Source organism: Penicillium soppii (assembly GCF_028829465.1).
Source record: "Penicillium soppii strain IBT 18220 chromosome Unknown utg000010l, whole genome shotgun sequence".
NCBI classification, from domain to species: Eukaryota; Fungi; Ascomycota; class Eurotiomycetes; order Eurotiales; family Aspergillaceae; genus Penicillium; species Penicillium soppii.
The window spans coordinates 2,574,378-2,598,076 of NW_026643240.1; the positions used below are offsets into that span (position 1 = coordinate 2,574,378).

Below are 23,699 nucleotides of genomic sequence, written 5' to 3' on the forward strand. Positions count from 1 at the left end.
ATGCTTTCCAATCGCATCGAGGCCAAGGCGATCTATATAGAAGAAAGTTAGATCGTTTCACACTTCGTAGGTGTGAAATAGGCTGACAAAAAAACATGATGCATTCATCTGAATCTCCACACTAATCGTACATTTAACTCGCCAGGGTATCATAATCTAACATTAAATGCGGGGAAAAAAAGGTAACCATCCCAGGATTCTTTTGAAACGCCACTCTCAATAAAGAGTGCGCTCGCTTCAGTCGTGGATATCTTGAAAAAAGTAGATCGCTTGTGCAGGGCGTAAAAAATTCGTGAGATAGGAGGAGGTAGAGGAATGCGCAAAAGAGTTAGGTGAAATGAAAGCCTAAGACTTATTGCCCTGGCCTTTGCGCTTATTAGGCCATAGCTGTCCACGGCAATTCTTCTCTCCACACAAGCACCGAACGGCATCCGGGTCAATCTTCTGTGGAGTGGTAATTTCCGCTTCGGAGTTATAGTCAAAGGTCAACTCCGTACCTGGAGGGATATCGCGGCATGCAAAAAATGAGAGGTTGTACAGATGGTGATCGGCGTGATTCTTGGTCGAAACGGACACGATCTTGCAATTCGGGTTACAAGAGTGGTTGATAAACCGAGTAGCCGAGCCGAACTTGCGGCCATCCACAACTTTCATATTCTCGTCGTCTTCACCATACCAGTCAAGAGAGAAAAGGTAAGACTGGGCGTGGCCCTCGGTTAGGGCTTCACGAGCATCGGCCTCGGCCTTTGTGATGACTTCGCCGAGATAGTTGTCGATAAACTGGCCAGCGTGAATTAAATCTGGCGACCGGAGGCCTGAATAGAGTTGGTTTAGGAAACACGGTAAGATGGAAGGTTTACATACCGAAGCCTCGAGATCCGGTGTCAAAGATTTCCAACCTCACAGTCCTCCCATTTTGGACAACATGATTCCAGCATCGTTCATTTTTGCACTTGCATTTGGAGGTACATTCAAGACTGATAGCCCTGCCATGTAAGAACTCCTGAGTTGCAACAATCAAGTTCGGGTTGGTGTCACAGATTTTGTAAGGGACGATTCGATTCTCCGAGTCTTCCTCTTTATTAAGGCAATCGCATTTATCCCGATCACATCCATCATAGCAATTGCAACCGATGTTCCAGGCATCTCCAACAGACTCAACACCCTCGCGGTATAGATATTCGTTGATGAACACAAAGTTATCAGCCAGCTTAGCAAGAAGCTTCGGGCACTCCACTACTGGATTGACAGAAGGCCCGCGAATAGCATCAAGCTTTGCTTTGAGTGTTTGAAGGAGTAAAGTGCGGTACTTTGGAGCCGTGGGAAGATCAAGCACTAACCTAGCTTTCGAGTTGAAAGAAAGAGGCACATTCTGACGTTTAATATTGAAATCTTGTCGTGCAGCAGGATAGGTTGCCCTTGAGACTCGTTCTTCCTCTTCGTTGGTTGGGAAAAAGTTGTTTGACATGCCATTGGCGGATGGCCTGATTGTGATAGCGCCAGCGAACCTCCGTTGCTGCTGCAAAGTTGGCGACGGGATAACAACGCTGACCTGAGAAGCTTTCACACTTTCTACTGGGCTTGGTGTCGTATAATGCGCGTGAGATAGTCGCATTCTCCGCGAGCGCCCAAACTTAGTAGGCTCATCTCTTGATGAACCCAAATCCGGATCCGATGACTCTTTAGATCGTTCCACACTCTTTCTCTTTGATGGCACTGTCTTTGCAGGTGACCGGTGCGCCAAGGTAGTCATAAAAGGGAGTGTTGCTTGGTCCAATGGCTTCTGTGATTAGGGAATGAGAAAGTGCTTATTTTCTATAAGGTAGCCCACAAAGTGATATATCTGATTGTGTGTATAACATGAAATCATAAACACAAACCAGATACACCACCCGGAAATGAATAGGCAAACATAGAGAAATCTTTGAAGCGGGAAATAGACCAAACCAAAAGGAATGAGGTGACAAGCTCTTGGCATAAAGAGACAAAGAAAAGGGACATAAAATGGTAGGGCAAAAAGGGAGAAAATCTCTGAAAATGAGAGTGAATGCTTACCGAACCATCCTTATCCGAATCTTCAGTAAGATCAATAAATACTCGCGTCTGCGAGTTGGCCCCGGAGCCTAAAGGGACGCGTGCCGACATTGTCAACGCGAAGCCACCAAAGCTTTAAACGCGTTCCGAAAACTACGGTGAACACGAGCCCCTTCGAAGGGTGAAAATGGGTTGAATGGTGCAAAGGTCGGGCAAAAAAGGTTCCTGTGACGACCCTAGTCTTAAGGGCCTACAGGAAGAGTCAAAGACCCTAGCCTAAAGACGCAAAGAAGGACGATAGGGGTTTGAAAGCCCGTTGAAAAACAAATCAAAGAAGACCAAGGTGAACTTTGGCATTCCACGACCAGATCAAAGTAAGCTAGAATAAAATCGAAAGTGGTTTGCGAGTAGGACACGCTGGTGAAATTTGAGGGAGTGATAAGAAGTGACGTTGAGAAAGAAAAAAAAGATAGAGAGATATTGCACGCGACCCGTGGTTGCGGGTGAAGGAGATGACTCAGCAACTCTATTTTCACCCTAGATGTTCCTAGCCTATAGTTCTCCTTATAGGTGTCATTTAGAGCTTTATTAAAACGAAGGTAAGATTGAAATGATATATTTCCCTCTTAGAAATAATATCTATTAATTAATTAACTGGATTTTCCTTTGGATTTCCTTTGTGTTTCGGAATTTCTGTCTGTGGTTACTCAGGGGTGTTCTGATCCGAGCGTTAATTGATTTTCAAAAAGGCGGTTGGAAGTGCGGGGAAAGCGCTCCTGGGAGAGCTAAAGGACAGCTTACGACCACCAATGATTGTATTAATTTTACAGCACTTGGGATAAGGCAATTGAAAACACATACTATGCTATAGAGCTCACTTTCAGCTATCGATTGATACGTTTGTCAATCAAATCAAACTCGTAGATCGCGACATAGGGCAATTGGAAATTTCAAGTGTTAATAGGGTCGACACTGCCTGAAGTCTTGGCATCAGAAACAGCCGCCCCAACGTAGGTTCAACCAATCAACGTCTAGTAAATCGGCTTACTCATCATGACACAGCGCCTCTGCTGAATATATTTATACAATTTCTAGTGACTTCAAACTACCGTTGAGATTATAGCCCTTTAGCCCTTACGATGTCAAGGCTATCTTGTTAATAGTGAAGAAAAGCGAGTTAGAAGCGACCACGTGACTGGATGCTGGATTACATAATCGCATATATTTTGAAGAATGCGTCTTCCAGAGGAGCGCACGTTAGATTACTGGCAATTTTGTCGTTGTTAGGGATAGGCCGTCGTCGAAGCAATGCTAGATTTCTCGTAATTAACATTCTTCATCATCAAGAGAATCGGAGTCGAAGAAAGGACCATCAGGGGCTTGCGCAGTGGTCTCTGGCGAACTGGCCAGTTGAGTGTCAGGCCAATAGTTTGGGGGGTAGGCGCCAAAGGGGGCCCCTGCGAGGTTACGGGCTGACTACCCTTGAAATTGGGCTACCGAGTAGCCCAAACCCCTCCCCGCCCCGGGTATCTCTGCGACGGCGCCTGATCGGGACCCCGAAGGCCCGCGTGCCACAGCTGTGATTTTGAGTCGTGCTTGGTTCCATAATTATGCAGAGTATCGTGCCTCTATAAATAAATTTAACATCACCACTTGCAAGAAAGATATTCCACTGCTACTTTGCTGACTGTGACTATATTGGCGTCAGTTTGATCCAAATAATGAAGTTGACTATAAAGACCGACCGTACTGCACGAGGCCACAAGAATAAAATAGCCATTTTCACGAGCTCGAATCACACTACACTATGGTGCCTTTTCCTTCGGAGTCAACTCCGCAGGCTTGGAACTTGAAAGCCAGCATGTCAAGCCAATATGCAATTTCGATCTCAAATTCATTAGGAACAACCTGGTGATTTCCACACATCACACGGCCAACCCTAAGTGGCTCCAAGGTCTCGACTACATACGAAGACTAAAGCCGCAATCGCAAGAAAATCTTAAGAGGTTCTCTGGCTTGCATAATAAAGGAGCAGGTTCCTAGATTACCACATGTCGATCTAGTATATCCGGCCTGCTCTCGAAAAGCGAGAATGTTTAGAACGCGCGTTTTCGTATCTCAGGGACTAGCAAGATACCCGTGGCATGAACCGCCTCCCTGGCGGTGTCAAAGTCTCCACTTCTATTGCTGTTGGTTACTATCGTGAGTATATATGTAGAATCTGTGTTCATTTCAAAATTCGTGGTATCTCAAAAGTACATGTAAAGCGTTGACATCAAAAAATCATTCAAACATAATAACTTGCCCTTACTCAAGACTCAAGAAGAGCAGCCATCAACCGCCCATAATCACCAGAAGTCTCCCCACGCACACGGTCCACCAAATTTTTCCGGAACTTGTGATGGTAAGCACGCTTCACCTTCTCCTTATGGTTTCGATCCCAGTGTGCTCGAACAACGCGAACAACAAGACGTTGATCCTTGGTGCCCATGCCACTCATACATTCTTCTAGCAGAATGGCGTCTCGCATAGCAGGATCCGTAGCCGTACGGAGCATATGAAGCAGCGCATCCTCCATATGACCAGAGAATTTCCTTTCGATGTGCTTCTCAAGAGACTCGTTGTAGCGCGATTCGAAAGTCTGACTGATAGCGCGGATCTCGGCATCAGAAGACCGGGCAAAAATGGCGCATACATCTTTTACGTTCTTGGTTGACAAGGAGCGGATATCCGCCTCGATGGTTTGCGGGTTAACAGGCATTGATTCCTCATTGCGGGTCGCGCGAATAGCAGCAGCGAAGAGGTCGGAAGTTCCAAAGGAGAGATCGTCCGCGACGTCTCTGGCAAGCGAGCGCCTATACCGCATCTCGTATGCGGTTTTGATGGCGTTCATGTCGGCATTGGACCGACCCAGCAGGACGTCGTTGAGGAGCCATTCCTTCGTGCCGAGACCGTCGATTGCGGAGTGTACGCTCTCGACATCATGCATGAGCGGCCCCTCGATCACGGCTACTAATCCGGCTTCGAAGTACCCGCTAGTCTCGGATTTGACATCCTTCATCAAGTCCCGGCCGAGATGATTTGAAAATGTGCTGCGGACTGCAGCGACCTGGAGCGGGTCGAGGGGTGCGAGGATTGCGATCAGTGCCTTTTCGTCGGTGCCGAAGCCCTTCATCGCTTTGCGCAGCGCGTCTGCTTGGGGCCGGAAGTCGCCGGGTGCTACTGTACCTGGAATGTAGCCCAGGGAAGGCATTGAGGGGACACCTTGGGGAGGAGCTCCATATGCACCCGGTGCCGGACCCTGGGGCGGGTATCCAGGCGCGCCGGGGGGTCGCTGGTTCTGAGGGGCATAGCCATAGGGAGGTTGCTGGGGTGCGACGTAAGGAGGGGCGTGAAAGCCGCCCGGTGGTGGGCCCTGTGGTGGAGGGGAACCGTAGTAGCCTTGCTGATGGGGATGTTGGCCCTGTGGAGGAGCGCCATATGGCTGTGGAGGGTATTGGCCTTGCTGAGGGGGATATTGAGAAGCGCCATGAGGTAGTGGCGGGGGTTGCTGATAGCCCTGGGGCGGACCACCTGGAGGCCCTTGCTGTGCGTATCCTCCGTTGGGATGTTCTTTTGTCTTGTTAGCGCCTCTATGCCAAAAGTTGAATTTTGTCTCGGAATGCATAGATACTCACGGTTTGGATAGTACGACATGATACACTATATGCAAGATAATGAACAGAATGTGTAGAAAATCAAAAAAGAAATATCTAGGCTGACGTTTATATGTTTAAACCCCTCGCGAGGCAGACCTGATTGTGGCGCAGTACGTGGGGACCGCGTGGCGGACTGACGCCAGCCAAGCTTCATTTCTTCTTCCAGGTTCTAGGTTCTAAAATTCTATAATTAAAAAAATTTGGATTCTGGGTAAATTGTATGGAGCAAAGAGGCTATTGGACTCAGTCTATCGCACCCTATCAAAATGGCTGGCAGGGCGAGAAGCCACCAAGTACAATCGACGTAGTCTTACTCCGTACATACATATATGTACAATGTATGCCGCAGCCGCCTATTACAACCCAACACGAACGTAACTAGTCCACAACCTTATAGGCAGCTACGAGGGTCAATTTGAGCCCCTGAGTTTATTGTCTCTGAATAGTTATATGAAAAGATCTCAAATATATGAGCCAAGTCAAACAATCAATAATTACGACTTCAGCCTCTTCTCGCTACCTCCAACAGTAGTCCCTATCTTTGCCTCGCCGTCGCTAAAAATAGTCAAACCTCTCGTGATCGCAATCCCATTTTTAAAGCCTAGGGTAGATCTAATCTTTCTTGATAGGCAGGTCCTCAGATATCTAGGAAGCTTTAAGTAGCTGCCTAACTGATTTGTAGGTAACGTCGGCGTTAGGGATCGAGAAAGAATACGCGAAGCCAACGAGAGTTGTTGAGAAGATATACCAAGCCTTCGATTTCCAATCAACTAAGGACTCGTTCTCTGTCATCTATAAGAGCGCTAGTCTCTTAGATTATCTTTTATGTATATGTATATCAATTTGTAAAATCATATAGCAACACTTACAATATTATAGAAAGGCGCTGGGGGCTTGCTGTTAGGGATATGGGCTCTGGGCCATTCCCGTTTAAAGCCTTACCAAAAAGACCACTAGCGATATCCGAACAGGATATCACTCCAGAGTTTTCACTATGTAATGCCTTCCATTTAGACGGTTTCCCCGTCTTCGGAAGAATCTGAATAGAAAAAGGGCGTTTAGCTCTAGAGAGTCCAAGGCAGTCTACTATACGGAGTATATATTCGGTATTAGATATATCGGGTTGAGTAACTAGAGTCGTGCATAAGCCTCATACTAACTATAACTAGGCACAAAATTAATGGTTTGTTTTGTTGACTTAATCGTGTCCAGGGGTCCGGGTGCGGCGATACGATCATATACTCAGGCCTATATAAGGTAAAACACATACTAAAAACACTTTAATATATAATATAGCATTATATATATATATAGTCGGATAATATTGTTAACGTGGAATACACCTAGTAGTTCCTTGGATTATATCCTATTAAGTGGAAAATACTTTTTTATAGAATATTTCAGGTCTGTGCTTATAAACCGCTGATACAAAGGTCACTTCGGGATTCTACTACATTCTGAGACAATTGAAATCAAATTTAAATGAGAGTAATTGTCAAGAACATTACCATGGACGATTTAATCCACACGGCCCCTAAATATGGCATGGGAGACATTGTCCTGCTCAAGATGATCTGTAGCGCATGGGTCACACCCGTGGACCAATGGACTCCAGAGCTCTACGATTCTCAGGTATTTTGAATGAGTATGACAGTTTACGAACAGGGGGCACACAAGACCACGAATAAAGAATATTTGCAAACGTTTTTATCCAGGATGACGACATAAACATCATAATATAACTGTCCAAAAAGTACGACGCCATTTTTCCAATTCTGCACAATAGCCAACAGATGACACAAGGGAAAAGCAAAGGGCAAAAACGCTAGCATCCACAATGGCTTCGCTTGATTCTAATATACACCACGAAGACCGAAGAGCAGATCTAGGCCAATGAGTATTTGATAATAGGTGATTTATACTTGTGCATGGGACGAAAAGCAATAGCAAGGCTAATGAAGCTAAATGACCTCTTTATGAGCGATGGGAGGAAAGCAAAGAAAGCAAAGAAGACAATAGACATGCAATAACAGTAAATATGATGAATGCTCGTGCGGATGCGTCGTGGATGGAAAAAAAATCGCCAATGGGGTCAAGGTAAAGCAAAGAAAGGCGGTTTGTCATAGGATGCGCTCTTTAAAAGCGTCTGTTTCAAATGAGTAAGGTCACAGCCTCAAAGCGTCGAGAATCTTCTTCGCCATCTCTCGATACTGCCACATGCCGCCTGATACCTTCTTGAACTGAATTCCATGTAGTGAAAACAATGGGACCTTCACGATCAAGATTTCAAACCTGAGAACTAGGTTTTCACCAGTGTCACTCTGCACACGAGTGGTGGTCTCACCGACGACACGCTCGCCGACAGCACCATGTTCCCGTGCAACGTAATCCTCAGAGGCGTCCGAGTTCGTTGTGAAGCTGCGATCCGGCGCGGCTTGGGCACGACGAAGTTTGGAAGATCCAGTGCGGCTGTCGTCTCGGCTGTCATCATGGTTGAGCAAGCCACCGAAGCTGATGCGACGGCGGTGTCCGGACATTTGTCCTTGCCGCTCGGGGCTGGGAGGAGCAACATCAACTACCTTGTCAAGGTCAATGCTAGGGGCATGGCGACAGCTGAAGCCACCCTTGATCTCCTCATAGTTTACAGCAAGCTGTCGGAGGACGCGAATGATGTCGGCCCGAATAACAGGCAATGGCTTGCTGCTGGTGGTTGAAACACTGAAAAGTCCCTTCAGGAAAACCGGTTTGGATAAGTCTTCTCCTTCATTGGCGCTCTCCAGGGCGGTACCTGCGCCTGAGATGTCTGCATCTGTCTCTTCAGGGACATTGGCTTCTCGAGTGGCATCCCTGCGAGCCCGGCGAGCCTGGATACTTTCTCGTCTGGCGTGTCCCAACGACATGGTGCGCGCAGTGTGTGTACGGCCACCGGGCCGTGAGATGGCTGCATCTTTCTGGTTGTTGGGACCGACTTGATCAGAGCCACTGGTTGAAGGTGCCTGAGGATCCGCAGAAGCATCCAGTGCATCGGCATCACTCCTCCGTGCAGTTCTCCGGGGTCGGTAGTCAGCCGAGTTGACACTGGTGGACCTCTCCAAGAACTTGTTAGATCTAGCTGTGCGATCAACCGAGCCGGGCGCCGCCAACAGATCCTGCTGTGGTCGACTGTCATTAGAAGAGGTGCCAACCGGAGAAGGCTCTGCTCGTCGGGTTCTCCTGACACTGAAACCACGGTGTATAGGAGACGCTGAATCGGCAGGAGGTTGGACATTGAGTGTGGGTGTATTCGGTGTGCTGGTCCGTTCGCGCTCGACATCGCGGCTGCGGTCTTTGGTCCTGCGAGTACTGAACCGCCTCAAGAGTCCAGCGGCGGTACTTTCTTTCTTGGCAGGCGTGTCCATGTGTGAAGTCGGAACTGCGTGAGCAGATGGCGACGAAGAATGGAGTGTTCCCATTCCTTCTGCGACATCTTCCTCGCCGTGGGTGCGGGCCCGGGGGCGAGATCGTCGCCCTGTATCTTTGTCTCCTGCCAACTGGTACTGGTTAGTATGGGCGGCTTCCGGGGGCCGCAGATCGGGCACGTGAATTTCACTAGGGGTCTGGCGCAGGCCAAGGGCTCCGGGACGCGCTTCAGACCGTTCCCGGTCAATCTTTTCTTTGACAAGATGGTATGTAGAGACCAAAGGACTGTAAGCATTCAAGGGATCATTGCCCAGCTGCACAGCCTCGGCCGAAGGCGCAGAAAGAGTATCACGACTGGCTGCAGAGTTGCGCCTTTTGTAGAAATCGAACACTCCACGCTTGCGCTCTGGGTGATTGGAAACAGGTTGTTGCTCGCGGAAGTTTAGACGAATAGCATGCTGGTAATCCTCAGACTCCAGGACTTTTGTCAGTTGTGCTGTGATGTATTCTGGCGGCCCGAAGTCAAAGCCAGTCATTTTTTCGATTACTTCTTGGTCCAGTGGCATCTGCAAAGGCTCGCGCTGAGGAAGGTAATTCTCTGGAGGACTGCTGAAGCCCTTGTTCATCCAGGGATGGCTCATGATTTCGGCCAAGCTGGCGCGCTGCTTGGGATCAGTAACCAACATGCGTGATATGATGTGGCGGCATTCTGCGAGGCAGGGTTAGTGATATAATAATGTGATGCGGAGGTTCAAGCTTGGCTTACCGGCAGTGAGACCTGGAGGATACTCCACAACACCTTTCTTGATTTTCGCATGCAGCTGAGGCATGCTCTGGTCATCGAAGGGTACCTTTCCGCAAACCAAGACGTAAAGAACAATTCCGAAACTCCATACGTCAACTTCGGGCCCCGTGTATTGTCTGGCCTGAAGCAACTCCGGCGCAGCGAAGTAAAGACTGCCACAAAAAGTCTTCAAGAGGCTTCTTGGTGAGAACAGGTTGCTTAAACCGAAATCAATGATTTTGATATCACCAGTCTTGCTGATCAGAATGTTCTCAATCTTCAGATCGCGATGCACGATGCTGTTGCGATGGCAGTAATCCAATGCGCTGGCGATTTGACGTGCGAATTTGCGGGCCTGCTTTTCCTTGAGTTTGCCATGGGAGATGATATAGTCCAACATCTGTCCACCGTTGACATATTCGAAAAGCATATACCAATGGTAGGATGTCCGGACGACATCCCTCATCCCGCAGATGTACGGGTGATTCACCAGGCTGACGATAGCGGCTTCTCGAGCTGTCCGAATCTCCTTGGAGCGGTCTGCTCTTTCTGTCTCCCGGGTGGTGCGATGTTCTTCAGTCGAGAGTCGTGGTACGATTTTAACGGCAACCTGCGACCGGAGTTAATAAATACTGAATGATAAAACCAGTCAGCTCGATTTACATACCTGTTCTCCAGTCTCTGTATTCTTCGCCAATTTTACTTTGCCCATACTTCCAGCGCCTATCGTTTTGCCCAAGGCCCACTGACCCGTTGGCGTCGTGATCGTAGTCCGTCGTCTAGGCGCAGCTGCCGCCGCGGGGGCATTTGTTCCGGTCGCATTTTGCGCAGGCTCTTGTGCGGTCGAGCTCGGTGTCATATCGACGCTGTCTCTTTGACGTCCTCCCGCTGAGGGGTTTCTTTGGTGCCTTCGGGTAGTTTCGGTGCGAGCGGTTGAGGGGCGTTCCTGGGATCGTTCCGATGACGCCTCACGACGAGAGGGCATCCGCGCAACATTGGACGCTTCGAAATCGCGGCGGGCGACACTTTCAAGTGGAGCGTGATTTGATGGAGGGCGCCTATCGTGTGAGGGGGTTTTGGAATGTGACAAGTGGGTTGGAGGAGGCTGGGATGTGGTTGATGGTCGGACCGCCACACTCCGTGTTCGATGGGGAAGATCGGATGGTGCTCGTGAGGGACGAGATGAGGTTGAATGGCTTCGGACCACCGTCGGCGTTTTGGTCGTAGGAGTCGACATGGTGAATGGTTTTGGAAATGAGAGTTGAAGCGGTCAAAGAAGGCGGGGGTAGGAAGGAAACCGTTGCTAGGACTCGGCCCTCAGAAGAGTGAGGCGGTGCGAGGACGAGGGGAAAAGGATCCCGTGATGCAAATGCGACAAAAAACAACGACGAAGCCACACACTATGGATGAAGTAGGGTAGTAGGAAGGGGAGTTTAAAGAAGTAAGAGGGAGGTTGGGATGCGGAGAATTGGCCTAGGGGGCGCACTCTAAGCTTCGAGTTGATACCCAAATTCTGTTTGAGGCTGGAGTAGCCCGATTTTGCCCCTATTTTGAATTTCTATACTAAACTTTTACTACTTTCTACTGTTTATTTTTCAGGGACTTATGCCTTTACGCCCTGACATTGTCCACGTCACTTCGTACAACATGGACTCGGCCATTAGTCATGGTCACGTGTATACTATATATAAATCCCACCTTAGCCCCGGACCTCAGTTGATCATTCGTCATCCTTTCATGATATTCGATATTCTTTCCACGGAATAAACCTAGGTATATCCTCCAATTCTACCATTCAGTTGGCCCAAACGTCTCACCATCTACAACGGTCTTTCGCACTGCAGTGTAAAGATAGTCCTACGATGTGTCTCATTAGGACCCACATTCGTCAAAGTCGGCATATAGTTACGTACCATGGTCTCAAAGGGAGCAGCATTTCCCCACCATTGTGGGATTGAAACATTGGGTAAGATGATTGCAAAAAATATTACAATGGTTGATAGAATGAGGCCGGAGTCGAGTCCTGCAGCGGTAATGTAGTTGTATGTATGCCACCACCCGCTCCACCGGCGTCGAATCCAATAATTGAAAATGAGGCCAAACATCACCCAGGAAGAGTAACTCAACGGCGTGGCGCTAGTAAAAATTAGCAACCTGCATTGTGGGGCATACAAATGTTGTTGACTTACGGAGGTAACCAGGACATAGCACCCAACATTCTGATGAAAACGTCAGGATTTGCCATTGAATATCGTCTGGGGGCTTGCTGGGCTTACACGGGCGCATTGAGAAATCTGAGCTTAGATCGAGGAAGTACTCGAATCAGTAGATAGAAAGCCGCGGGGAGAAGAGCACCAATCAGCCAAAACCATTGAATATTGGTGTATATGGCACCAGGCCCAAACATGCGCTTCGGGCCAATGACGCCTGTTTATAAAATTTAGCAATTGACTCAACCAACAAGAGAAGTCATACTCACCCCATACAATGCTAGACGAGAAAAATGCCCTTCCGTTTGGGCATGTAAACTGCGCTGGCTGGTTACTGATGGTGATATATGATTAATGATTTTCCTTTTCTAGGCATCCTTAGGTGTTGGTTCTGCTGACATACGAGGTGCAGACTCCATCAATATTGCTCAATGTCCAGTTCATGACCGCAATCTGGACAATGCTGGCCCAGATGGTAGCAACAACTTGGGAAATGAAAGTAACACGAGGAGGGACTTTCATGTAGTGGGCCAACTACCAAAGATCAATAAACGTGCTGCTTGACTAATATGCGAGAGGTAGATACCTTGAGATCAGCACAATAGACTTGACTAGTAAAGATGTTAGATTATGCCCAGAAAACACATCCTGCATGCTTACGCTTGTCCCAGGGTTATGGTGCTAAAGACTTTGAAAACCATGACCCCAATTGGCTTCCCAGGAATCATAAATCCTGCCAAGAACGGCGACAAAACATTGAGAGCTAGAATAATTAGCTTGAACAACATCAAAGAAACCGCGAGGGATTGCATACAGAGTGTGATGTTAGTAATTCCAAGGATCATGCAAGTTGGAACCTATATCGTTAGCGGAAGCCATTTTCTTGATAACCATGTTATAACATACAATGAAGACTGAGGCGAGCATGACCGAGACAAAGAATCCCCACCCTATAAAATCTGTCAGACGGATCATGAGATGAGGATATTGTTCCCATACACGGAAGTTGCGAATCGTATGCCAAGATACCCGCAAGCCCGAGAGCAATTGAGAAGAGAAACAGTGCTGCGTACCACCAATCTGGTGCTTCCCTATACCTTCTCATTAGAACGAGATGAATATCAGGTTCCTGCTCCCTAGAAGCCTTGAATCTATACCAGAGCTCCTTTCTATGAAACAGAACAACATGAACAACAGCTGCGGTAAGAGCAGCAAACGATAGTCCATAGTTTAGAGCAAAGGTTGGCGCCAAGAACATCGGCGAATACGCCTTGTATTTCTTCTCGTCGAATGAGAAATTAGGCCCTAGAATTTTGGTCACATTGTAGCTGTGTTGTGTGTTGTCGTACGTGGTAGATGTGTTGATTGGGAGGTAGGCGGAGTAACTATATCGATGTTAGTATGAAATAAACTTGATAAAAAAGGTCAAAGGTCCAACATACAATGCCCCAGAGTACGAAATCCCAATTGCGGTGATGATCATGAAAACCACAAGGCCGATAAGCGTATTGACGATGGCATGAACCGGTGCCAGCAGTGGATCGCTCAGATATGCCGAAACATAGCTGATCATGGTAAGTTTTGGATCTTTTAATAAAGTAGAGAGCTGCTGTAATAGAGCTTACGTCCAATCAAACGTGATGGGAACCAGTGAGAGTCCCGTAAACCCTCCGAACAGTTGGTTGAGAACGATATTATTGGGTCGGATCCCTGGAAGCAAGCAGTATCAGCGCAGCCGAAATTGAAATGAGGAACGGGCCCTTACATGTGACAAAAGCAAATACCGAGAGTCCTTGCCATATGACACCGGGTATCCTATATTGTCATATAATGTTAATCATGATGAAATAAGTTTAAAATCCGGACGACTTACCAATACCAAACAAATGCCCCAGCTGTCACATAGAGAAAATATCGATATCGGGAGATTCTCCATCCGTGAGTCTCCAAGGTATCCGAGGAACTCCAATCGTGAAGAGCATAGAACAGAGCAGTGTTTGCGAATTGGCCGGGCCACATCACTGCAGCGGGCCTTGAAGTTATTAGCAGTGGAGATTAGAGCCTCGACTTTTGCAACTTACCACACGAGGAAACGTCGGAAAATGCCTGCCAATGACATACCGACAACCTGACTACTCAAAGCGAAAAGAAGTTGGAATCCCCATCCAATATCCAAGTCATAAAGTGCTAAATTAACATTAGTGGTGGACTGACTAGGGCGAGGGAATTTGCGTACGCTTTGCCTTCAGCGCCAAGAGAGCATCGGTACAATAAGCATAGCCGATCGACACACTATATTTTGCTTAGCACATTTGCTAAACCTTGGGACACAGACGCACTCACTTCGCCATGATCTGAAAACAAATGGTCAGCTCTGTTCCATGGGGGTAGAATGGATATTTATGGATACTTATAGACTCACTGTGATAACTGCATGCTCTTTGATCGTGAAGGGCCCAGTGTTGAGGGTCCATTTCAACCCAAAAGTATTAAACTTGCGGGTAGGCATTGTCTTGGCCCATAAGCAACCGATGGGAAAGACCAGCAACTGCACGACAATGGCCGGGAACGAGATAGCAGGACTCCTGTGCTAAGGTCAATTTGCCATTCCATATTCACCACGAAACCGAACGCAAAGCATACCTCATGCTCAAAAACATATTCAATCCACTTCCAAGAGTTGTGAAAAACATGCCTAGAATCCAGGCTCGTACTGTATTGGCAACCTCTCCGCCATCTGTGTTTCGAACGGCTGCACGGACGGAGTCGTACTGTGAATCCTGAGCAAATGATTTCTTCAGCTCAGCGGCCTTCTCTTGATCGCCTGTCTCGACTGCCTGTTCAATGACGTTTAATTTCTTTAGTGGCAAATTCGGATCCCATTGATGGGAAGCTTGGATTTTGTGCAGCTCTTCAACGGCATCAACAGATACCCTGTTGTTATTACTCGAGCCATCGAGCTGTGACGGTTCTAGCCCATCTAACAGAGGTGGCTGTGAGCTCATCCTGCTAGGATGGAAAGATGTATAACGTCAAGATAGGGAAGCCTAGCCACCTGATGGAAAAATGATAAGGTTGGAATAATGTTGAAGAAGGAGTAAGTATTATTCAAAGCTAAATCACAGGCATAAAGGGATGAAGAAGGGAAGGGTGATAAGACGAAGAAACAAAATGAGGGGAGGACAAGAGTCATCTAAACTAGCAATCAAAAGACTTGTAGACCATCCACATGAGGCAATCAGAGAAACCGAAGCTTACTTGACTTCCTTCCTCTCAATACTAGCTGAATCCGCCGCAGATAAAGACAAACTTCCTCAAAAAATCAACATCTGAATGCAGCCTTTCATTCTTTCTCCCGCAATCTAGCCCTAGCTCCCCCTAGCTCCCCTGGAGCGGCACATACTACTGGCTCATTCTTCGAACCGATAACGTTATACCTGCTTTTGGTATAAACGCGGAGTAAGGCCACGCAACTTTTTGAGCTAATAAGTCCTTGCGATATCGTCAAAAACGACCATTCGAATTGACCAGCCATGAGATAAAACATCTTGGTGGCACCCTATCACCCTCCGATGCACCTCGACTACAAACAGAATCAAACCGCTGCAGAGAGTATCTGGGAGAAACTGGCTGGCGTCAATTTGGATAATTAAGACGAAATAGTGGGAAACCTGTAGGTCGCGAAGAATTGCTTAGCAAGCTCCTGGCCGAATCAATTGTTTATCATCCGCTTGTAGAAATTGATGCCAAATGATGTGTTCACGAGCTGGAAAAGTCATCCCACAGCCATGGGATTCTAAGGATGGAAGCAGGCCCTAAAAGAAGCCTAGAATGGTCCTGTCAGATCAGGGCAACATAGCTAACTAGTTCAAGCTCTCATGCTGGAAGTCATCGCATTTGTCGAAGACCATCGACTCGTCACTGTGCCCCCGATTGCTAGAGCTGATTGACAGATGTTTATGAAGTCTCTTGATTGTCAAAGTGCTGAATCCCTTCTTTCTCGGAGGCGAGAGTATCACCGTGTCATATGATTGACGAGATGGATCACGAAGCCAGGCTGATGGGAGTGTAAATATTATCCATTTCTCGTGCGCCACGGTCTTCCATGAGATGATACCCGGCCATCACTTGCAACTGCGCATGATTGCGAGGTGCAGACCTTACTACCGTTTGTCCGATACTCTGTCCTGGATTGAAGGGGCCTTGCACTGGGGGTTTATTATCTTATGGAAAGACGATCGGGTTGAAAACACCCCTCAAAATCGGATTGGAACGTTACTCTGGCGGCTATATCGATGCGCCCGGATCATATTCCCTAGAATATCTCACGTCGGTCAAATGAGTCCCCATGAATACATCGATCTGTTTGCCGATGAAGTTGGACACGAACGTGGCATTGCAGAAGGAGAGGTGAGATGATCACCGAAGCCGCCGTATCCAGCTAGGTATAGATTCGGCGCGCTATACATTTATGCGATATGAAAAGATATTTTCGAGACTGGCCAAATTGCCGAGAAGGACTTCTATGACCGATTTGGAAGGTGAATTGTGTGCCGGTCAAGTTGATATGAGCCTCGGTAACGGACTAGCTGCTGTCCCATGGATACAAGCCACCCAGGGGATTTGATTCGCTTTCAGCTGGGCTTGATTGATGTTGGAGTTATTTACTCCAGCTCAATAATCATGTGAATATGACGACGGTCTTTGGGGCGTATCTAACTTACTTGAACGGAGGATAGAATGCTTCCGACGAAATCCCTCGGCTGTTTTGACTACAAATTGTTGTTCAAAGCCAAGCTTAAGGTCCCTCAAATCTCACGATTGGTGGAATACTTGCTGGCTCCACTCTCTGAATAAGGAGTATTTCTCCATAGCTTTCTAGTGTGGGTGGCGCATACGGGAGCAACGTCATAGCTTCACACAAGAAAATCGACACTAAGACATGACCTGCATGAATCTAGACAATTCTATAGATTTCCCTATTATCCAAAGAAAAGGGGGCTGCTTTTCTCAGTTCATGAGCTTTTCCAATTTTGGTGTGTTCAACTGAGTCGAGTGACGAGTTACTATATGTTTATTGGGAGAACTATATCTCCAATAAACCAGCTTACAATAAGCTCAACTTGGACATTTGACTACAAACAAAGCAAAAAACAATAAGAAGGGATCTGTTAATCGATGTTGGTTTGGGATACGTATAGGCACAACATACGCATTGTACAATTTGCCTCATCCGGAAGTCGGGTGATCTCTAATTTTGGAAGATTCCGCCTATGATAACTTGAGACACTTAATGGAACCATCTCGATTAACAAAGAATATACAATAATAGTAATGTTTGTGGTGTATGGAGTAGAAGGTGCAAACAAGGAAAATTAGGCATATTGTTGGGATTGCAGATCGACGTCATACACTTCCGGCCAAATCTGTGGGTGTGAGGATAATCTGGGGGTAGATCAATCGCGACACAGAGGTACAAGGATACTATGTTGTACAGCCAGATCAATGATTGAACCAATTTAAGCATAGAAACAGAAAGAATATTCGATAGCAAAGTCCACTCCGAGCCGCATATCATGTTCAGGGATCAATACCATTGTGGCGGATCCGGAGTAACGGATCACGTAGGGACTTGTAGGTGATGTCAATAAATGCTCAAAAAGCATAAAAAGTGGATGTTAATTCATTTTCAGCCACTCTGGTGAACTTCCAAGGTTGTGAACATTGGTTGCATTGAACTTGGATGGTTTCACAAGAAACTTGGCCAAAGCGGACGGTGACGTATGACATCATCTATCTTCTCCACGAACTATAAGTATCTCTTCAACTTCCCAACTTCTCGGATTCATCATCACACAATTATCTCACTTCAATAACCAACACTTTTCCAAACAATCAATCTACTTTACTACCTTAACAATGGAGACCATTAAGGTTTGTGCCTCCATCATGTTACTCTCCCATACGACTTACTAACCTCCCATCAGCAAGGCATGAACTACGTCGCCGAGACCGTTCAGGGCACCGGTGCCGAAGCTTCCAAGGAGGCCAACAAGAACGTCGCCAAGAACGACGATGCTAAGATTTCCACCCGTGCCAGCGCCGCCAAGGATGCCATTGTCGACAAGAAGGACGAGGTCTCCCACAACACCAAGGCCGATGTCCACAAGGGTAAGCCATTTTCCAGTACATCCCTCCGACGATTCAGTACTAATAACCACACAGAGGCTGCCAAGAACTAAGCGTCATACACCTGACCTTTCCTTTGCTCTAGCCCCCTGCGGCGAGCCATTGTGTTTATATACAACTTGAGTGGAATGCTCACTTTAACGATTTAATGCACTAGCGAAATAATACCACTATTCCGTTATTCCATGACCATATATTTTCTTCAAAAACCAACCGTAGAGTATACAGATCCATGTTTTCATCATGTAATCTACATATGGTTCCAAGGTCCCAATGTTTCAACCTTTGTTACCAACATGTCCCGAGGTCCCGAGGTCGGAACGAACAGTCTTAGTGAGCCTTGGTTTCTATACACCATGCTTCGATATATTGATTTAGCCCTTCTGATTGAGTAGAAAGATCTATGGATCTAGTTCAACTTTCCGCACTATCGTATACATGCGTTTTGTGAGAGCACAAGATAAAAAACAAAATTGTTCCACACATAAGATAAGCAAAACATTTCTCATACATTCATGTTACATTGTATTTATATCCTGACTTGGAAATCGTTTCGGATTATCCATTTGCCTTTGAATCATGCCTGTCCCTGCCATATGGGATGACTTTTGGGAAACACGTCTTTGATGAGTGGTACCAAACTATCGAGGCGTACGGGTTTTGTCACGAACAAATCCATACCGGAACCGATCGCGTCACGTTGTACATCGGCTTGGGCGAGGCCGGTCAGAGCGGCGATTGTCACACGAGTATGGCCCTCCAGTGTGTTCTCGAATTCACGGATTCGCCTACTGCATTCAAGACCGTTCATGATTGGCATAGAAATATCTATTATGGTCAAATTGTTGCAATATCGAGGGGGAGTTGCGAGAACCTACCCATGAGAACCATGCCAATCTTGTTGAAGTTTGATTTGAAAAATTGGAGGGCTTCCTCTCCGTTTTGGGCAATTCCATAATTGCATTTCAATTTCTTCATGAAGGCGATTAAAAGTCTGATGTTGATGTCGTTGTCATCGACAAGAAGTACCATGAGCGGAGGATTAGATCCAGGATTAGAGATAGGATCATCTTGACCTGGGACATGTTGATCCGATCTGGTGGTGAAATGATTGATAGACTCGGCACAAGGGCCGCGAGTGACGTCGTGAACAGGACTTCCTGGCTTTGGTGAGAAGCTTCGAGGCCGGCTATGCATTTGGGCTAAGCGATCCGTTATGGTGACCATAGGCTGGCCGGTGGACTCCGGAATCGGTGAGGTTGGAGAAACAAGCGAGTCTCTTTTAGAGAGACTCAAGCCAACTGGGGCTGAGGTGTTTAATGGAATGTCTGATGGTTCTGCTTTGCTCAAGATATAATCCATCCGCTCCTGCTGGCGTTTGATACACGCCTCGAACGTTTTTGCCAATTTGTGTGGCCCGCATGGTTGACTAATAAACTCATGGACATCTGTATCCCTTCGATTACGAGCCCCTGCAAACATAGAATGCGCAACTCTTGGGGATGAGCATATTAAGATGACAGGCGATGTCAATTGATTATTTTGATCGGGGGCAATTGCCTGAATCTCCGAATTCCCAATGTCAAGGTGTTCATGAGGAGAGATATAAAAGTCACAATGTGTAAATTGTGTCTGTGAGGGAAGAATAATGTGGACATCCATTTCGAGCCAATTTTGACACACATTTTGCAATGATGTGCGTAGAGCGATGTCTAGATCGGATGTCCCAAGGCCCAATATTCCAACGGATTTGGACCGAGTGAGCTTTTTGGTGTTGGGAATAGAGAACTGACCAGGAGTGTGGCCGAGAGCTTCATGGTCGAATGTATGACCAAGAATCACTGTTGCGATAACCTCAGTCCCAACGTTCTTTTGCGAATTGACTTGAATACACCCGCCTAGAGATTCTAGAATGCGGCGAGTGATGTTGAATCCAAGACCATTGCCGATGGTCATACTATCCTCCTGTGAAAACGCAGTGAACAGCCCGTTTTTAAGATACTCTGGATCCATACCACACCCAGTATCTTGAGTGGTTACTGTGATCTTTGAGCTCACCACCTTACCGTCAGCCCCGTATTGGGCTGGCGTGGCCTGCATCGAAATACGAATGTGGCCTTTCTGTGTAAACTTCAAGGCATTTCCAAAAATGTTAGTGAGAATCACATGCCAAGCTCCAGGCCGGGTAGAAAATTTCCAACTTTTGGCGCAGTCAATATCGAGAATTACTTTGACCCCACCCTGTGTATCGAACGATTTGTGATTTGAGCTCGAAGTCCCAGAGACACCTCGAAGAGGAGAACGTGAGTTGCCTAGAAATGAATAACCAGCGAAAACTGTTTCTACCGCCTCTTCAACAACACTATCAAGTTCAACATAAGTATCGGGGTCGACCTTGCCCGGATAGGAAGAACGGCACGCTGAGGTAATTTGTTCCCCAGGTATATCGCGGATATTCCCACTAGGAGAATTCACAACAGAGCTCGGCCGAATATCGTTGATGCTAGCATACTCGAGAAGTTGATTGATCGAACCAAGGAGTGTGAATGCACATGAAGAGATCGTGTGAATAAAGCCTCGCTGTAGCGCATCTATAATGGTGTCGTTCAAAAGCTCTGCTGTGCCAAAAATTCCATGGAGGGGGGACCGAAGTTCGTGGCTAAGCCCCGCGAGGAGGTCTGATTTTGCGCGTTCAGCAAAGTGGGCTCCGAGCCGGTGCACTTCGGCCATAACGCTGTTTCCAAATGTCAAGAGGAAAGCCAATTCATCAGCGGATGTAAAGACACGGTGGGCTGCTCTTGTCCATGTCAAACTCCCTGCATACCATCTGTCCTTGTGTGAGTCCCACATCGGGGTGAAGACGATACTGCGAGATTCCGGAGCGAGCTGGAGCAGTGTCTGGGCATCCGTGCGTAGTAGTGTCTTCCGTGTCCTTTTGTATCTCTTGCACCCAGTGCGTCGGAAGAATCTGTCGAAGACCCCATCACTAGTATCATCAGAAGATATTGCTCCATCTACACCAAAGTTGAAGATCTTCCCACGAGGATATCGGTGTAACAGTCCCGCGAGGAAGGACTCCGACAAAGCAATCTTGTTATCTTCTGTCACTTGATGGTTTATACTAGAGGTGTTTGAGGTCGCAAATCCGAGTATTTCGCACGGATTTAACGTGGATTTACCGCCATTTTGAGCCAACTTATCGTAAAAAGGGTCTGTTTGCTGCAATCCTCGAGATGTGGAATCGTCTTCACCCGAAGAGCAAGTTTCAGAGCTGCTACCCTCGGTATCAGACTTTGCATTATTCACCAAAGACTCCTGAGAACGAAAATTGGCGCTAAAAAAGACCACAGCTTCAACCTCGATACTCTCACGAATGAGATTGGATGCACGTGAGAACGTGTCCTGAATCTTAGCTGTATAACCATCTTTAGGCGACTGTTGACCTAGCCTTCCTTTGCCATTTGCGATAGCTGCTTGAGGCGCCCGCTTAAGCCTTGTTTGCGCTTTTGCGTGTGGCCGGCTAGTCTTCGTGCCGTCAGAAAGATCATCCCTTGCACATGACGCTTGAGGAAGTTTACTTCGGGGGATGTGAAGATTGTAAGGCCGGAAAGGCATGTGACCAGTAGTAGGGGGTTGCAGCATGGTATCGGCAATGCTCTGCGAAACCTGCATTTGCTGTTGGTTCAAGTTGACACGGCCCTCTGCATGATTATTATAGGTGAGGGTAGTCTGACAATTATCAGAGTCGACAAGCCACGAATTACGCAGACTACCTTTGCCCTCGAGAAAGCTCCCAAGACCGACAATCATTCGTTCGCTCCGAAGATGCTGACCCTGAGAACGAGTCGTATCCAGATAATTCATAACAGTGATTGAAATATCGACAAGAAATCTCTGTAGACTGATCTCGAGAGGATCGTGCGGCTTATCGTCTAGAATCGTATAGGCACCAATGACAATGCCTTTCGGACTGATGATTGGACTTGACGCCAAGAAACGCAGGTTTGGAAACTCTACGACATCTAGATGGTCCTTGAACGTGTCATCCAATGTAAGATCTGGCACAACAAAGACACGGTCACTGGCAGCAGTCACATTTGGCGTGGAGTTCATGACCGCTTTGCACAAGCTGCGCTCATATGACATGGTGCAGCTTCCAACCCAGAGCTCATCATGAGAATTATGATCGCCGTCATCTTGCAAACTAAGGGTGCGCGTTGCTTCAGTGAGAACGTGTTGTTCGTGTCGGCCAAATAGCGAAATCAATGCTCGCTGCGCATTCAGCCGCAAGGCACCCAACTGTGCAAATGCTGTTAAGACAGGGTCAACCGAGGAGTGGGCAGCATATTGTTTTGATGGTGTGACAGGTCCGAGGTGCTGCAAAGCGTCCGCATTCAGGTGATACGGCGGTAAGTACCTGCAAGGAGCGTGGTTAGCCTAACTGGGTATAATATAACAGAATATGATGGTATTTACATACTTATAGAATTCTCGCTCTCTGGATGTACCAAAACCGATATGGTACTTCTGATCCTCCTTCAACAAAACTGGACGTGACATTGTGTCAGATGTGGAGTCATAACATCGAAAGCCAGAATGGAGTAGAGCGGGATTCTGCTTTGCTCATGGAGACACCAATTTTCAAGGTCGTTACTCCAAAAATAAGAAGGGCGTTGTGAAAAGGAAGCAGCAGGATGCGGGGCAAGTGTGACTGGAAAAAACCGGGAACCAATCAGAATGAGCAGATGTTTTTAACCATATATATCTTAGACCATGGTCCAGATTATGCACTATGATTGGTTCGATCCACTTGGCTAAATTGATTTAAATTGACATCCCGATCAACCTGTGTTCTTCTCATTTCACTTTGAATACTCCCCACGAAGTATAATAGACGATATTAATTTCATTTAATACTATGTCATCATGTTACAGGCATCATCTCTTCGCGCAGAATTGTCAACCCATGCATGTGATAACTGTCGCAAGCGAAAGGTCAAATGCAAGCTCCAACGCGCCGAGCGAACCATCTTGTCGCGATGCGCACGTTGCGAGCATTTAAACCTGTCGTGCACCTTTGTATCCCCCTCGAAAACTAGAGGACCTAAACGGCGGTATGGTGCATTACTGGAGTGTTGAAATACTAGGGCCATCTCCTAATCATGGTTATTTAGAAGATCACCTGCAGCGATACAACGAGAAAGAACTCACTTTCCAATGACTCCACATAGGACTGATGATCTATGTGATCGAGTCCTTTTCAAAAGGATTATGCAAGACTATCTCGATTATGTCTACCCAATGGTTCCAATCGTACACCGTCCCTCATTTCGCAAGGCCCTTGAGGAAGATCAAGATCGCGAGGATGATGGGTTCCTTGCACTC

At 47.0% G+C, this 23,699-nt stretch overlaps 7 protein-coding genes across 7 annotated transcripts; 2 read left to right on the forward strand and 5 right to left on the reverse strand.

Moving 5' to 3' along the window:
- Nucleotides 1–345: 345 nt before the first annotated feature.
- clrD (uncharacterized protein) lies at nt 346–2,145 on the reverse strand (the record flags this gene model as incomplete). The annotated part of the gene is made up of 3 exons (XM_057247157.1): nt 346–815; nt 865–1,783; nt 2,056–2,145. 3 exons carry the CDS (start codon nt 2,143–2,145, stop codon nt 346–348), a joined length of 1,479 nt encoding a protein of 492 aa, XP_057092506.1.
- Nucleotides 2,146–4,345: 2,200 nt separating this feature from the next.
- Nucleotides 4,346–5,701, reverse strand: N7529_011632 (annexin; the record flags this gene model as incomplete). Its single annotated transcript, XM_057247158.1, has 1 exon — nt 4,346–5,701. One exon carries the CDS (start codon nt 5,699–5,701, stop codon nt 4,346–4,348), a length of 1,356 nt encoding a protein of 451 aa, XP_057092507.1.
- Nucleotides 5,702–7,897: 2,196 nt separating this feature from the next.
- On the reverse strand, nt 7,898–11,152 carry kin1 (putative serine/threonine protein kinase Kin1; the record flags this gene model as incomplete). The annotated part of the gene is made up of 3 exons (XM_057247159.1): nt 7,898–9,840; nt 9,898–10,525; nt 10,583–11,152. The coding sequence occupies 3 exons, from the start codon at nt 11,150–11,152 to the stop codon at nt 7,898–7,900; spliced, it is 3,141 nt and encodes a 1,046-aa protein (XP_057092508.1).
- Nucleotides 11,153–11,703: 551 nt separating this feature from the next.
- On the reverse strand, nt 11,704–15,130 carry N7529_011634 (uncharacterized protein; the record flags this gene model as incomplete). The annotated part of the gene is made up of 20 exons (XM_057247160.1): nt 11,704–11,772; nt 11,829–12,051; nt 12,105–12,134; nt 12,192–12,342; nt 12,395–12,459; nt 12,529–12,659; nt 12,712–12,736; nt 12,786–12,888; nt 12,940–12,982; nt 13,032–13,075; nt 13,125–13,510; nt 13,568–13,690; nt 13,751–13,835; nt 13,891–13,940; nt 13,999–14,157; nt 14,207–14,312; nt 14,362–14,417; nt 14,469–14,479; nt 14,548–14,710; nt 14,769–15,130. The coding sequence occupies 20 exons, from the start codon at nt 15,128–15,130 to the stop codon at nt 11,704–11,706; spliced, it is 2,385 nt and encodes a 794-aa protein (XP_057092509.1).
- Nucleotides 15,131–16,078: 948 nt separating this feature from the next.
- Nucleotides 16,079–16,752, forward strand: N7529_011635 (uncharacterized protein; the record flags this gene model as incomplete). The annotated part of the gene is given in 3 exon segments (XM_057247161.1): nt 16,079–16,145; nt 16,165–16,535; nt 16,567–16,752. 3 exon segments carry the CDS (start codon nt 16,079–16,081, stop codon nt 16,750–16,752), a joined length of 624 nt encoding a protein of 207 aa, XP_057092510.1.
- Nucleotides 16,753–18,044: 1,292 nt separating this feature from the next.
- On the forward strand, nt 18,045–18,367 carry grg1 (putative glucose repressible protein Grg1; the record flags this gene model as incomplete). The annotated part of the gene is made up of 3 exons (XM_057247162.1): nt 18,045–18,059; nt 18,113–18,296; nt 18,351–18,367. The coding sequence occupies 3 exons, from the start codon at nt 18,045–18,047 to the stop codon at nt 18,365–18,367; spliced, it is 216 nt and encodes a 71-aa protein (XP_057092511.1).
- A 524-nt stretch (nt 18,368–18,891) lies between these two features.
- Nucleotides 18,892–22,874, reverse strand: N7529_011637 (hybrid sensor histidine kinase/response regulator; the record flags this gene model as incomplete). The annotated part of the gene is made up of 3 exons (XM_057247163.1): nt 18,892–19,142; nt 19,193–22,731; nt 22,795–22,874. 3 exons carry the CDS (start codon nt 22,872–22,874, stop codon nt 18,892–18,894), a joined length of 3,870 nt encoding a protein of 1,289 aa, XP_057092512.1.
- Nucleotides 22,875–23,699: the final 825 nt, after the last annotated feature.